The sequence below is a fragment of the Microtus pennsylvanicus genome, chromosome 2 (assembly GCF_037038515.1).
Source record: "Microtus pennsylvanicus isolate mMicPen1 chromosome 2, mMicPen1.hap1, whole genome shotgun sequence".
NCBI lineage: Eukaryota > Metazoa > Chordata > Mammalia > Rodentia > Cricetidae > Microtus > Microtus pennsylvanicus.
In genome coordinates this window covers 39,637,003-39,652,030 of record NC_134580.1, presented here as the reverse complement: position 1 = coordinate 39,652,030, position 15,028 = coordinate 39,637,003, and the positions used below count along the sequence as shown (strand labels likewise).

The window sequence follows — 15,028 nt, the reverse complement described above, 5'->3', positions numbered from 1 at the left end:
TCACAGGGATATATGTAATCAGGCAGTGGTGGGGTGGAGTGACAAGCAGTTCGTGGTGGGCCTTCAATACTCTAAGCCCCTGCCTAGATCCTTTGCACCCAAGGAGCAACGCCAGTGGACCGGGTCTACTTGTTTTTCACCCATCTCTGATGGGATGAATACTGAATGTATACTACCTTACTAATTTGGGGGGAGGGGTTTCTCCTGATGTCCCCACCCGTGATCCTTAGAAGCATGTTTCTGGCCTAACCTCATGTCTTTTCACCCACCAGGAACATGCAGATAAGGAAACTGGTGGCTAAAAAGGCCTGGATCTTAAAGGCCACTTCTGCCCACTCTTCCTTGCAGGTCACAGCCTTTTCTCCGAGCCACTACTGGGAGTCCTACTGGTATCTTAGCAGTCACAGAATGGGAGGCACAGCCAGGAGAGCTCCTCAATAGGCCCAGGCATGTGTCTCAGCCACATCAGTCATCACCCAGGCAACATGGAGTCTCCCAGCAAGAAATGACACAGAGCCCATCAATTCTTGGCCTTCTGACTGAGATTTAAGTGGGGATTAGAAATTTGTACCCAGGGCTCTTGTGGAGATTGGATGAGCACTTCTCACAGTTGAAGTACCAAAGTAAGACTCAGAGTGCTCGTAACGATGCTTAGTACACAATTAAGTACTAGAACGTTCTTATGTTCATTGGATGAAGCTTACTTAGCAAGGTGAAGTAACTCATCAAAGGCACAGAGTTTGACAAGTAAGCTAAAACTAACAGTGTTGCATACTCTTAAAAAGGTCAGTTTCTTCAAGATGCTGAGGTTTGAGCTCTGCTCTCACATCAGGCAAGTCTCGGTTTGGATGGATTCCCCATAGAATGCAGAAATGACAGCCATACTGGAAATCTATCAGCTACAGACAGAGACTGGGGAAGCCAGGGTGTTGGGAACTGGGCTGTGTGTCCAGGAGACTCCTCTGGAGGGGAAAAGGCTAAGCTGCTTCCAGACAGGAGCCCTGGGTGAAAACCACAACATGATCCTCCAGGTATCCTCATTTTGCCGAGGGTACAGAGTTGTGAGGGTTCATAATTCCGTGGGCATCACCCTCCAATGGAAGCAAGTGTCGTCTCTGTATAGCCTTCAGATGGTCACTGTCCTTGGCTCAGGGCTCCTGTTCAAAAGCCACGATGAGTGTATGCTTGTATGATCAAACCCCTCAGCATTTCCCACCAGTTGCACAGGTGTGGGCTAGGCTATTTACCTCTGCTTTGGAGACAGACGTGTCCCCTGCTTTACAGCATTATTGGGGTTCAGAGGGAAATCTCTGCACTGTGAAGGTGCTACCTTTTCATAGTGGACTCCGAGGCTTGTATACAGCAATAGTTTAATACCCACTTCTTGTTGCCAGCTACGTGGGATAGGTTGTCCTCACAGGAGAAGAGGCAGAAGCCATGGCCTCAGACCTACACTGGGAGTCCCTAGAACCCCAAAGTCAAAGTACCCTGTGATCAGACTGATAATACACCCTCAAAAGCCTACCTCATACCTTTATACAATTTATGGGGACCAATGATGGAACTAAACAAACTTCTAACCCTTGTTCTAATTTTTTCATTTCCTTAGAGTCAAGGCCAGAATCCCCACCTCTATGCGGAAGGACGAGTGTATATCAGAGAAGGAGACCCAGAAGGATGTCACGAATGTTTCCTACACGAATGTCAAAGTCAAGATGCGTGGGTGGGAACTGGTGGAGATCTAGGTGAGCATGCATGCAGACAACCTACATGTGCCTATCCCACCCTCCACGGTACTCATGCTTGGGAAGGATGGCACAGGGCATTGTTCAGACCTGGCTTTCTCCACTCTCGACAGATGGCTCTTAGGCGAAGCTGGAAACACACCCCTGACTGGCCCTCTAGCTAGTTCTGAGTGGGCTAGATACTCCAACCTTGGGTAAAGGACCCCAGTTTCAGATTTGCTAACACAGCCAAGATCAGTACATCTCCACCTTACAGGGTCCCAAGTCCACTGGACTTCCATTATTTCCCACACACACCCCAGCTCTCCAGGGCCACACAGCAGTATGTCTGTCTGCTCTCCTGGGGGCTGCTCAGCTCTCACGTCCCTGGCTGGAACTCAGACTTGCTTCCTCCAGGGGAAGCTACAAAGTGTGGAGATTGGCTGAGCTCATTCCCTGCTCTCTGCTGGCTTCACATATAAACAGCAATCCACTTCACACTGACAGGAAGAAGAAAGGGAAAGGCTTAGGTGGACCAGTGGATATAAATGGAGACCCACACCCTCTACTTGCCTGGACATCGAACTCTTGCAGGAGGCCGGTGATGGTCTGTGGAGAGATGACAGAGTCATGGTTAATTTCCTTGGTTAGAGACAAACATTGACACTCACTGTCCTCTCTGGTGCCTGAATCCGAACTCTGCTCAGTGGGCTTCCCTTAGTCCTTGCAAAGAGAGACTGTTTCATCTCAGGGAGCAGCAGCCCCGTGGACAATTGGCCCATCTGCTAGGTCCTATTCTGAGGACAGTTGGCCAAAAGAGACCTGAAGGTAGTCGAGAGGCACAAACCTGAGTGACAGACACTGCAAGTGGCTATCCAGTTCATATGGACACCCATGTGCTGAACTCCCGGGATGCAAATTGGACCTTGTCACTTCTGCGCTTGCAATCTCCTCCTGCCTGTCAAGGTCTGCACTCTGTATTTAAATACAGTCTTTTGTGGGGACAAAGGAATAAGGGAAACTTCAAAGCCTTTCCCTCAATCTATACATAATAAATTTCAGCCCAAACAGCTTTCATCCTTGAACAGTTTTTCAAGAAGGTCTTGACTCCACTGAAGCCAGGGTAGTGTGGTTCTGGGAGGACCTGGAGCCTCACTGGTCCAGCCAGCATCTGTTAAGGATTGCTACTGGCTTATTTTCTGAGAGGATTGAATGCAAAGCGTAGAACACCAGGCACCAGTCGGAGCCGTGAGCCTCCAGTACAGAAGATGGCACAGCAGTGTCTAATGCCCAAGCGGCCAAAGAAACAAAGCAGGGTGCAGAGGGCCACAGGGGCTGGAAAACTGTAAGCCAATCATAACAGATGCCCTGCTGCAGGGGCTGTGACTGGGTGGTAGACAAGAGTATCAAGAGTCACTAAATGCGATTGAAACAAAGGGGATCAATGCCTGTACTGCGTGTGTGTATGTGTGTGTGTACACGTGTGTGTGTTTTCCATAGATTTGTTTATATGCTATGCTCTTGTTCACATGTGTGCATGCCATGTACAATGAATGTATACTCATAGCTATGACTGTGTATGCCATGGATGTGTGTGTCTACTACAAGCACAAGATGGAGCAGTATGAAGCAGCTCCACTCACCTCCCCTTTTTCCACCAGAGGCTTCACCTCGGCGAGGTCCACGTCCTGTAGCTCACGGGACATGTCCCTGCTATTACAGACCTACCAGGAGAAAAAGGCCAGGAGGTCAGCACTTCCCAGTAGGATAACTTTTTTGGAATAAGCTAATACATGAACAAACAAAGGCCAGGCTTCTCCACTGTCCCCCAGCTCTTCCCACCCACAGCCATGCCCATGCTATGGGCTGCAAGGAAGCCTTCCTATTCTCAACCTTTCCCAGGCTTCCTAGCGGAACTGGGTAGTAGATTTCTGAAAGAGGAAGCAGGCTTACAGTCACAGCTACAACGAAGCAGGCAGATGGGGAACCAAAAGTAGGCGCCACATCTAGTCCAGACCCATTAAGCATACCCCATGCTTCATGATACATTCTAGAAGTAGACCCCTTTACCAATCATCCCAAAGGCAGACATCCTCAGATTAACCATCAAGGGACCAAAAAGCACCTGGGTATCAACATGTACAGGTGCTATATACATCTCCAGGTAGTTTGACCACAGTGGAAAAATAGGACATGGGGACAAACCCAGGCCAAGGGTCTTACAGGCATTGAGTGCTTGGTAGGATGTGGAAAAAGGAATCTAACACAACTGGTACTTCCTGAGCCAGACCCCACCAGGGCAAACAAGAGAGGCAATAGGGATCTCCTTGGCTCGCACTGGGACACATACTCCTGTAAGTCAACAAATAAGGGCTACAGAAATAGACAGACACAGAGTTCAGAGCTGCTGGAAAGTCTGACCTAATGGGCTTGTGGGGAGAGGAGAGGGCAGAGGGTGATACCCACAGACCTAGGAGATAAATACACAGACTTCTAGATCCACAGTCAAGTTGGAAAAGTAAATGCCCACGGAGAGCAGGCATGGATGGGGCTCAAAGAATTCTGGAAAACAGAACGGAAGTGTCCCAGAAGGTACACAGAGTTCTGGGGCGGAGGAGAAAGCCAAGACTTGGGCCCAGGATATGATCTTCTAACCACCTATAGGCAGAGTCTGAGTTAGAAAGAATCCCAGCTGCTCAAGGACCCGTAGATTTTGGAGCAAAGGAAGTTAAAGTCTCCAAAATTCCTGAGAATCAGCTGCCCAAGCCCACAGGAACCCTGTGACCCTCATCTAGAGGTCAGCCTGCAAGAGCAGCCACGCTAATACATACCCAAGCCAAAACATGGCATGCCGTGGGTGGATGGGGTGTGCTGATCTGGGGCCCCAACGTGACTCTCCCCAGTAGATAACCACCTCACAAGAATGTCTTTATGCAGCCTTTGGGGTCTGGGATCCAGAACATTTCAAAAACAAAGTCAGTTTTATATTTGTGAACATTCCTGGGCCTCGGCCAGCTCAGAGGCAGCAGGCATGAAAAGCTATGGCCTGAGAGTCTTGCTAAATCAGCATGTTCACAGTCCCGAGACCTTAGCTGTGGGATGCCTCGCCTACACAGCCTAGAGAGACCTTCCAAAAGCCCTGGGCTCTGGCAACACCAGCTCTCATGCTGAGAGTGGAAGACTTCACAGTTCACTGGGATCCTGATATAACTCTGCTCAGCAGAGAGCCCAGGGTGAAGATGAGGTCTTCAACTTGCCCACAGGAAGGGTTCCAACAAGCCCTCTTTAGTCCTTGACTGTGTGAGCATCACCCATTAGATAGCACCCTGCCTTGGGCTCTAGCTTCCCACCTCCAGCAGGGGGAAGCTTCAATTCCCCTTGGTTGGTCACTGACCTGTAGAACAAAATGCCCTGCGCACTTCCTCTGCGCTTACAAAGTCTCATCACACACTGTAGCCTAGCTCAGTTTGGTCAGTTTTCCCAGGTTCTAGAACATATTGCCAGCCTCTACCATCTCTCTCCTCCTTCAGAAACTAAAGGAGATCAAAGCATAGCCTCTGGGTCCCTCACTGAACTTCCTGATTCACCCATCTTACGCCCTTTCCCCTTTCCCTAGACCACAGGACAAGAAGAGCTCAGTCTCCCAACACCTCAAGCACTTGCCAGTCTGCTCCTTGGAGCCATAGAGCCCTCTTCCGACAGGGCTTCAACCAACTCAAGCCCTGATGGAAGCCCAAAGGTGAAGGACACTAAATATCGTCTCCACTCTGATTGATTTGTCTCCAAGAGACCTTTTCGCAGTACTTCAAGACCTTTTGTTTTTGTTTTTTCAAGACAGGGTTTCTCTGTGTAACAGCCCTCGCTATCCTGGAACAAGCTCTGTAGACCAGGCTGGCCTTGAACTCACAGAGATCTACCTGTCTCTGCCTCCCGAGTGCTGGAATTAAAGGCGCGTGCCACCATTTCTTTTGATGCTCATGAATGGAATATTCCTTGGAATCATCTTGATGATGAGACACTGCTAAAGATCCTCCAGTGCACAGGACAGCAGCACGGTAAAGACCGCCTGACGCACGATGCTAGCCATGCAGAGTGAGACGCAGAAGCTGGTGGGGAGGACCACATCTTCCAGCAGGCCAGGGGGCATGCTCGGGGACAGAATGTTCTACATATGAAAACACATGTGCTATCCAGGTCACTGTTTCCCAGTGATCAAGACTGTGCCGTAACCAGGACTACAGACACTGGGCGACCACAGGCTACTTCTGTTCCATATCTCCATCAGCTGCTGGGACCCAGAGTATCATCCTTCTCCATTCTCTCTCCTCACAGGACCAATGTGGAGGGTGGGCGGCTGCATTCCCTAACTGGCTTTGGCAGCCCAGCAAAAGCATCTTCTAAATGTTTATTTTTCCATATGCTTCTGTACAAATATGGTCTTTTTTAGGACACTCAGTATAGAAAAACAGATTCAAAAGCAACAACAGGAGACTTGGATACAGCTAGGGCTATAGGTATGGCCATTCTGTGGGCCCTTGTCCTCCTCTCCATCCCTACCCATTCTGCTTTGCCCCTCCAAAGTTGCCTTTGGCCAGCAGCTGAATGCCATGGGCAACTTACAAAGTCCATGACATAGTCTTCATTTCTTTCTGAAGGACATTATTAAGAGCCCCTCACAGGATGAGGAACGAAAGCAACTGCAATGTTGAGGAGAATTTTCCATGTGATGGGTCTGCTGATAGAGCCATGACTGCTCCTAGGTCCTCAGTCTCCAGAGCTCAGGCTTGTGTGTGGCCCTCAGGCTCCCTCTGTAACCAAAGTGGCCCATCTGTCTGTCCCTACATTGCCTGACTCTCCAGGATCACGAACAACTGACCCTCCAGTGTGTCTTAGCACTATCACATTCAGACCCTAAGGATCTTACAATGTGCAGAAATATCCCTGGCCCTGGCTAGCCATCCCCTCAAGCTGTGACAACCCCAAATGCCTGCTGACACGGCCAAATGTCCCCTGGATGCAAAATCAAATCTGTCCAAGATTGGCTGAGCTCGGTCGTTCCTGGTATGAGGTTGGCATCCAGAAACGTCAATTAGACACAATTCTTTAATCCAGTACACATTCAGAACCATGTACTCTTGCCTCCAAGTCTAATAACTTCCGTTCACACAACCAGCTGCAGGGATTAGAGAAGGAAGAATCTCCTCCCAGTGAGAGTCTCCTACAGAGGTGGGGCCCCAGGTCATACCACCAGCTAGCATCCTGGCTGGCACAGCTTCTTCCTGCCCCACCTGCCTGCTCCAGGAGTTAAGGCCACCTGGAGTTAAATAGCAGGCTGAGGAGCAGACTCTAATATTACCACCAGCCTCAAAACCCACGTTATCTGGAGCTGGAGCTCCACCTCTGTGTGCTCATCGAGGTGTGCATGATGCCAGGGACTTTGTAAGACCTGCTGCCAGCAAGCAGCAGGGCTTATCCTCAACAAGGGATCTGCAAACAGCTGTTAAATGAGCCAGTGTCTCTTCCTTCCCGAGTTGCTGGAGAGTCCCTGGGGCATTATGAGGACACAGCCTGTGCTTTACACATTGTTAGTCCTGGAATAGCCCGAGAGGGAGAAGAACAAGTTAAAAATGTTCAGTAAATGCCAAACAGCGCAACACCATGAGGTCCCTCTGATATCAGCAATGTTTGACCATGAGTGACAAGGCTCAAGAAAACTGGGCAAACACATCTTGGTCAGCAATGAACAAGAATTCAAGGACTCCTGGCCCAGCCAGGCCAATGTTTGCTGGGAGCAGGTAGGAATGCAGCCCTGGGCTCAAAGGGCAATGTGTGGCCCCCTCCCCAACCCAAAGTCCCTTGAGAGTCATTAGTCAATCTCTGAGGACGGTGGGGACAGAGTCTGGGATTCTTTTTTTTTTTTTTTTTTTTTTTTTGGTTTTTCGAGACAGGGTTTCTCTGTGGTTTTGGTTCCTGTCCTGGAACTAGCACTTGTAGACCAGGCTGGCCTCAAACCCACAGAGATCTGCCTGCCTCTGCCTCCCAAGTGCTGGGATTAAAGGCGTGCGCCACCACTGCCCGGCTAGAGTCTAGGATTCTTAAGAACCCTCAGAGAAGTGGCAGGACATGATTAAGAGTTCCTAGCATGGGAATCATGTCACCTTCTTGCCTTATGACTCCAAGTCATCACCCCCAGGAGCCTCAGTGTGTCCACTTGCAAAGGACTGACAGGGCCCTTGGGCACAGGTCCATTTCACCTTGATTTAGAGCAGAGAGTTCTGTTCTCTCAAGGTTGCTGTCAACAGGTGTGGCTAATATCCAGACCTGATATTTCAGGTATTAAGAAGTAGATCTGTTTCTACCTCAAACAAAAGTCTAAGGATCCAACTAGATCCCTACTCCCTTAGGGAGATAAGTAAGGATTCCACCCAGGGAGTGGTTTGCCTCCAGAATGTTTTGGTCTAGGGTGTAAGCGTTACTTGTCTTATTCTGGCAACAGACTGTTTAAGAATGTCGACCATAATCCTTCAATTGGTCTGTTCATTTCCTTGTATCATGTTAATGCAGTTTTTGTTTATTTGTTTGTTTGTTTGTTTTAATCTTAGTCCTACCTTTTGGGGTCAGGGTACTTAAGCAAATGGAAATGAAACATGGGTGATTTCTCAGTATTCACTGGAACTCCCTCCCGGTACTATCCAATGTTTCTGCTTTATTATTTTCACTTGTATCTTTGTTCTCTTATTTTTCTTATCCCCATGCCCCTACCCTTTTAAGTGGTATCCTTGTCGAAGTTGATCTCCCACAAAGGATGCATATCTGTCCTTTGGACACTGCAGAAGTCCTAACAAACTTGGTACACATGGGGACCTAGGTAGGAAGTGGTAGACCTGAGACCAGAGTGCCACCTGCATTGTGCGCAGCTCTGGCTGAATGCCTCACTCACCCTCTTCTTCATCAGGCCTCAGATCCCTCACACTGAGTTTTCTACTTAATTCTATCACTCCTTGAAGCTGAAGCTACTCTGTGGAGCTCAGCCTTCCGTGTACCCTCTTGGGAAAGTTCTCCTGGATCTCCTAGATTCCCCATGGGATGAAACAAGAGGCATTCAGTAAAGACCCATTTATGAACTGTTCCAGGGCTTCCAGGACCCAGTCTCCCAGGAAGAGTATCCATGGAAACTGGACAGCATGAAACCCCACATGGCTACACCACAGTAAGTGCCAGGGTCACTTCTATGGCACCCCACTCATTCCTGTGTTCAAAGAAGTCCTCGGCAGGGGCATTGCCAACTTCACAGAAAGGAATCAGGAGCCTTGTGAATGTCCCTCATGTGGCTTGCCAACAATTCCACATCTCAATCCTCCAGCCTGGAGGATAGCCACAACTCACTCCTTTGCTGGAGGCAGACAACAGGCCCTTGGAGTCCTGTACTGAAGCAGAGAAAGGAAAACTGGAGGGGACCATGGCTGGCTCAGCATTGACTGTTAAGTCAGCAGCTGGCCCAGATTCTGCCCTTCAGGTAGCAGTCACAGAAGCATGGATATTCCCAGCCTGCCCTTTACCGAGCCTGGGCTGGAGATCAGTGTGTGCTACCAAGGGTTGCACAGCATAATATGGTAACCCCAGGAAGGTCTGGAAGGCAGTCTCACTCCTGCGTTAACCCAGGAAAAACTACCTTGGGACGTGCTCGGGTTTCCCCCACCTGCTGAAAGGGTGTGTGTGTGCACATGCGTGTTCAATCAGAGTAATGGAGCAACGAGCAGTGAGGTAGGGCAGAGTAGAGGGCGGGCTAGAACTGAACAGTAGGAAGAGCAAGTGCCTGGAACCTGCCCTCCGTGATCTTCCCACAGTGCCCAGTGGTGTCTTGGCACCGGAGTTCTGGCAGTTAGTGGCTTGGCAGACGGCTGTCTGAGGCCTAAGCCAGTAACTGGAAGTCCGAAGAAGGACATTGGTCGCACTAGAGGACTATTCTGTGAATCCGTAGGATGGGTGTAAGCTGTGCTGGCAGGGCTGAGACACTTTATTAACATCACAGAGCCAGTGTTAGCCTAGGACGGAAATGGATCCTCATACCGAGCCCTTTGTCCCCAAGATCAGACAGCACACTGGTCACCCTCCCTAATGAGATCCTTCCCCCAAACGGCTCTATCACTTCCATACTCCATAACAGTCCCTTGTAGTTTTTCCTGTATGGATAGGCTGGTTTATTGCCCTCATCAGTGGAGATTTCCTTCGGGTGCACACGGAGAGAGTACTCAGTGAGCTCCAGGCTCTTGGGCCCTGGGAGGGGGCATGGGAGAGCAGAGACGACAGGACAGTGTGGTCCCACAGGACAAATGGGAGCAGGGTGGGAGCCATGGGAGGGTCTGGAAGGAAGGGCAGAGGCTGGCTAGCTGAGGAAGGCTTAACGGTTTCTTCAGATTTAAGGAAAGAGTGAACCTATTTTTAAAAAATCAACTGCTTTAGGCAGTGGTGATACACTTCTTTAATCCCAGTACCCAGGGGGCAGAGGTAGGAGAATATCTGTAAGTTTTAGGCCAGCCTGGTCTACAAAGCAGGTTCCAGGACAACCAGAGCTGTTACACAGAGAAACCCTCTCTAGAAAAAATTAAAACAAAAACAAAGAAACAACAACAAAACAAACAAACAAAACATGAACTGCAAGTTCCCAGGTTCCTGAGCCTTTCTTTGGCCCCCTTGGGTAGGGAAGGGCTGGCTAGACCGACAGTCCTGGACAGTCCAGGGGTAGGCAGTGGGCATACAGGTCTACAAAACAGATAGAAAAATAAGAAACTCTCGGTCCAAAGAGGCTGTTTGTGGGCCTCATTTTGTATGTTAATAAGCATGTTCTTATTCTGGGGTGCCAAGGCAGACTTCCTCATGTTCTCCTTAAGGGCTTGAGCTCTCTCCACCCTAGACAATTAAGTTCCATGCCAACACCTAAACCCAAATGCTGTCCTCCACCTCTGAAGTTGACCTCCTGTGGGATCACAGTGCTCCCATCTGCATCTCTACAAACCCCCTTCCAATAAAACAACTGGTGGCCAGGTTTAGCAGCTCCATTTCCCAAGAAGAGAAAGAGCAAGTGAGAAGGGCTAGCCTAGAATCGGAAGTGACCAAGAAGGCCCCAGGGCCTGCAGTGTGTCCAACCAGGTTGACCACCCACCCCAGAGGCTCTCTGTGGCCTGAGGGGCAGGGGTAGGGTGTGAACGTGGTCAGGGGTGAATGCATTTGGCCCAGATCCACTCACCTGGTTTTGAAGAAGTGCCCAACCTGTTTTCTAACCTGGGACTTAAGAATCTCCTACCTCAATTGCCTGAGCCAATATGCTAGACCACAAGGCAACCTAGGTAGACAAGGGACTAGGAATTGAGCAACTATGAATTCCCAACCCAGGGGGGCAAGAAGGCGTGACAGGTATGGCCTCCTCCAGTCTGCTGTCCTCCAGCCTCCTGGAGCAAAATGCTCCTGGGGGCAGTGCCTAGTACCTTCAACCTAATCCTATTGTTTAGCTTTTTGAAGACTCTCAAAAAGAAAAGTCTGGGTCCATTGGGAGTATTTAGACCTGGCTAGGGTTATAACAAACAGTGATCCAGACCCATTGTCAAGGAGGTGGCTCTTTAGTGCCCTTTGCAGTTGTTATGGGAAACATCCACACAGTGCCCGCCCCCCACGTGCTGAGCCCTGGCCTCACTTCACACAAATTAGCCTAACCAAGTTCTACACAGCCAGATGAGATTGTTTGGGTTATTCTCCCTTTCTAGAAGGGGAAACCTAAGGCACAAAGCTCCTGCGTGTTTCATTCTGCCCTGCTTTCACCAGGGACCTGGAGATATTTACACACACACACACACACACACACACACACACACACATATATACATATATATATTGTTAGGCTAGAACACATATTTTTGAGGACTGACTCAAAGGGTTCATTCAGTCTGGTTCTCCCATTTTTAGACACACAGCTTCACACAAGCCTTTGGGTTCCACATCGACTCAATAGAGATAATACAGCGTAGGCAGCATCTCTGTGGAGACTGGAAGAACTAAAGGGACCCCAGGATACTCTGTCCATCCCATCCCAAACTTCCTTCCTAGCCTGTATTCTCCCTGCTCTGGCTAGATCCAAGGATGCTAGTTATCATGGTGGTTTAGCTCCGAAGCCACAAGACCTTTGAGGCATACCTTAAATGGCTCCTCTGGAACTAGGTCGTAAGGGAAGCCCTGCAGCTGTGGGGACATCAGAAAAAACACATGGCCTTTCTGCTCTCTGCTGGGATGAGCTCAGGCCACCAGGGGTCAATGTACCCGGGGGCCCCAGCACTGTTGGGGAAGGGGCAGCGAACTCAGAAAGCCACCAGAAAAGCACCCATCAGTTCACTCTGACCCTTTTTTCGTCTTCACTAAACTGACTTGGCTTCAACCTCAGCACCTGATTTAAATGCTTATAAAGAAAACAATCAAAACAAAAACCACTTCTACTGTGCCTTTCCCTCCAGGTAGCCTCACCTGAAACTTAGTAAAAAGACAAATTTTCATTCTCATTCTGCAGCATACAGGCAAAAAATCATGTTCCATGCCAACCAAGAGACCTCTGAGAAGGGACCCTGGATACAGTTCTGGCTCACGCTGACACCGACACTGATCTCTGATCTCAGGTCACATCTCTAAAGCGGCAAGAGATGGGACAGGATGGTGAATGAGCTTGGTTGGACTAAGGAAGTCCAAACAGTCCAGCCAGTCAGTGGTTAGCCATCTCTGGTTTGCCTTCACCGGAAGAAGGCTTGCCAGGGCAGGAGACCCTACAGGAACCAAGCAATTCCTTCAGGCATAGGATTGCATCAGACGCCTACCTGGGACCAAAGGAAGTCAGCGCAGAAGGCAGGGTTGTCCCAGTCATTTTTAATGTATGTGTGAACCCTTCCTGTGAGCCAGGCTACTGTCCTAGGGGTAGCAAGCATCCTTACCCAAGTACCTGGTGCTACTGGCTACTAGGAAACCAAGCCCCACCAAGCAAAGAAGGTACAGGTAGGATTAACTCCCTGACATCATCAACTATAAAGCTCCACCCCTTGAAGCTTCTCCAGCCCTTCCTGAAAAGTCTCCCTCACACCTTTCTTAGCCCCCCCCCCCCATTTAGTACCCATCCTGGCCTGGATCTGGTTGAGCCACCTACCCCACACACCAACAGTGGTCTGTCCCTTCCCTGCCACTGCCCGAGAAGTTGAAACTAACAAAATGCTAGGATTTTTTTTTTTTTTTGGTTTTTTGAGACAGGGTTTCTCTGTGATTTTGGAGCCTATCCTGGAACTAGCTCTTGTAGACCAGGCTGGTCTCGAACTCACAGAGATCCACCTGCCTCTGCCTCCCGAGTGCTGGGCTTAAAAAATGCTAGGATTTTTAACTGGAAAAAACAACCTGAAAGATTTGCCTTGAAACTCATTTCACCCATCAGTTCACTTGGAGGTAGTACATTGGCGAGCTGAATTTCCCACCTTCTACAGGAGCTTAAAGAACACTAACAGGCTGGCATGCCCAGGAAACCTGTGAGGAAGAGCTGAATCCCTCTTTCAAGCCCAAGGGGTGGTGCTTTGGGGATCTGTGACAACTGCCAGCAGGGGCGACCGATAGGGAAGAGGGAAGGTGGCAGAGTAAGGAAGCTATCTATGAATCCCAGCTTCAGCTAATTTGAGAGAGGCGGTGACAGCGTGTTTCCCCCGAGTCTGCAGCATTCCGCACGCCCCTCCCGAATCTCCCCCAACAGGCTGAATCAGAGACCGCGAAGGGTCCCCCGGGAACGGACGAGCAGTTAGTTCCAGCTGCTCTCCGGGCTAGAACAGCAGGGAGAACTGCCTAAGAGAAAAAAGGGGAGGGGTGTAGGCGGAGGCGAAAATGACGGCACTCGGAGCTTCGGAGCTTCAGCCGACTTGGGGGCTGCCAGGTGCCCAAGCGACCCTGCGGCACCAGCCACAGCGCCAACCCCGGAATACCTAGAGGGCCTAACCCTGCCCGTGCAGCGCTCGCCGCGGACACTCGCTTTGGCGCGTGCAGCACGCGCCGGGACACACCCCGGACTCTCCCCCAGCACACACACGTTCTCTCACACGCACAGCTTGAAAAGCACGCGGCTCTGCGACGGGATGGGAACCTGGGCTCAGATCACACTGGTTCGGGACCAGGCTCCGAAGCAGACATACCCTTGCCCCCTTCGGCAAAATCCCCCCTCCCCGGGCCCCAACACTACTCACCCCGCGGGAACACGCTGTACAGTCAGTCACTCTTTCCCTGGCCATCCCAACACCCATCCACACCCCTTCACACTCTCAACACACAAGGTGTTCCCATGAGCCTACTCAGAAGAGTCAGCTGTGACTTGGAGGTGACGCCAGGAAGAAGGACCCAGGTGTTCCTAGGCTCTCCGCTCCAATTTCGACCCCTGTCCCCAGTTAGAAAGAAGCGAGACAGAACATGTTTTTCCCTCTTATAGTAATCGAAACGCCCTCCAGTGATGCCAAGAGTCCCTCTCCCGCGCCGGAGCCATGAGGTCCTCGCAAGGGCCACCAAGGCAGACGGGGAGTCTAACAGCACCTCGAAGACAAGCCTCCTGAGGGTCCTTGTTGTGCCCCGGAGGAAAAAGGCATACGGGGTGGGGGGGGGGGGCTTACCTAATGAGCGAGCACGGAAAGATGCCAACAAGGTTGGCGGCGAGGTGCCCAGCGGGAGGTGAAGAGAGAGGCGAGGATGAGTGAGCGAGCAATCAGCCGCGGTAGAGGTTGGCCTGGCAAGATTTGTTTATGTCCGGGCGTAGGGCGAATTTATAGGCGCCGGGGCCCCGCCCTCAGGGCCTTGCCCCTCCCCGACCCTCGGCTCACGGCGCCTGCGGGGGGGGGGACACACCCCTTTCCCGGGCTCGCCCCACACTGCACCCAGCCTGGGCTGGGCTGGGCGGGCTGGAGCCGCCGCCTGTTGCGCAAGCCTTTGCAGGGGCGCGGCGGGAGGGACTGCCAGGCCCGGGCTCTGGCTCCTCCCTGCAATCCCCTCTAGGGGCCGCGGCGTGCGCTGCGGACGTGTGTGCACCGAGTGGTTGTGTGTGTTCCCGTGCGCGCTCGTGCGTATGCCTGCGGGCTTCCTTGTATCTCTGCGCGGCCGCGTGGCCCCTATCGCCTTCTTGGAGTTTCCTAAGCTTTATGTCGGCGCCACGCCCTACTGGGCGGCACATCCACTTCCTGCGGGTCTCCACGTAGTCACTCAGGAGCCCCATTTACAGCCAAGGCTCCAGACTTTCTCTCCAGGTTCCTTCC

At 50.9% G+C, this 15,028-nt stretch overlaps 1 protein-coding gene across 1 annotated transcript in view; it reads right to left on the bottom strand.

Moving 5' to 3' along the window:
- Positions 1-14,670, bottom strand: part of Ndrg1 (N-myc downstream regulated 1) — a 40,283-nt gene extending 25,613 nt beyond the window's left edge. Inside the window, exons 1-3 of the mRNA XM_075960881.1 lie at positions 14,393-14,670; positions 3,368-3,448; positions 2,298-2,333 (exon numbers count right to left, since the gene is read on the bottom strand). Coding sequence (XP_075816996.1) covers positions 2,298-2,333; positions 3,368-3,430 — 99 coding nt within the window. The 5' untranslated portion in view covers positions 3,431-3,448; positions 14,393-14,670. The remainder of the gene's footprint in view (positions 1-2,297; positions 2,334-3,367; positions 3,449-14,392) is intronic.
- Between the last annotated feature and the right edge of the window lie 358 nt (positions 14,671-15,028).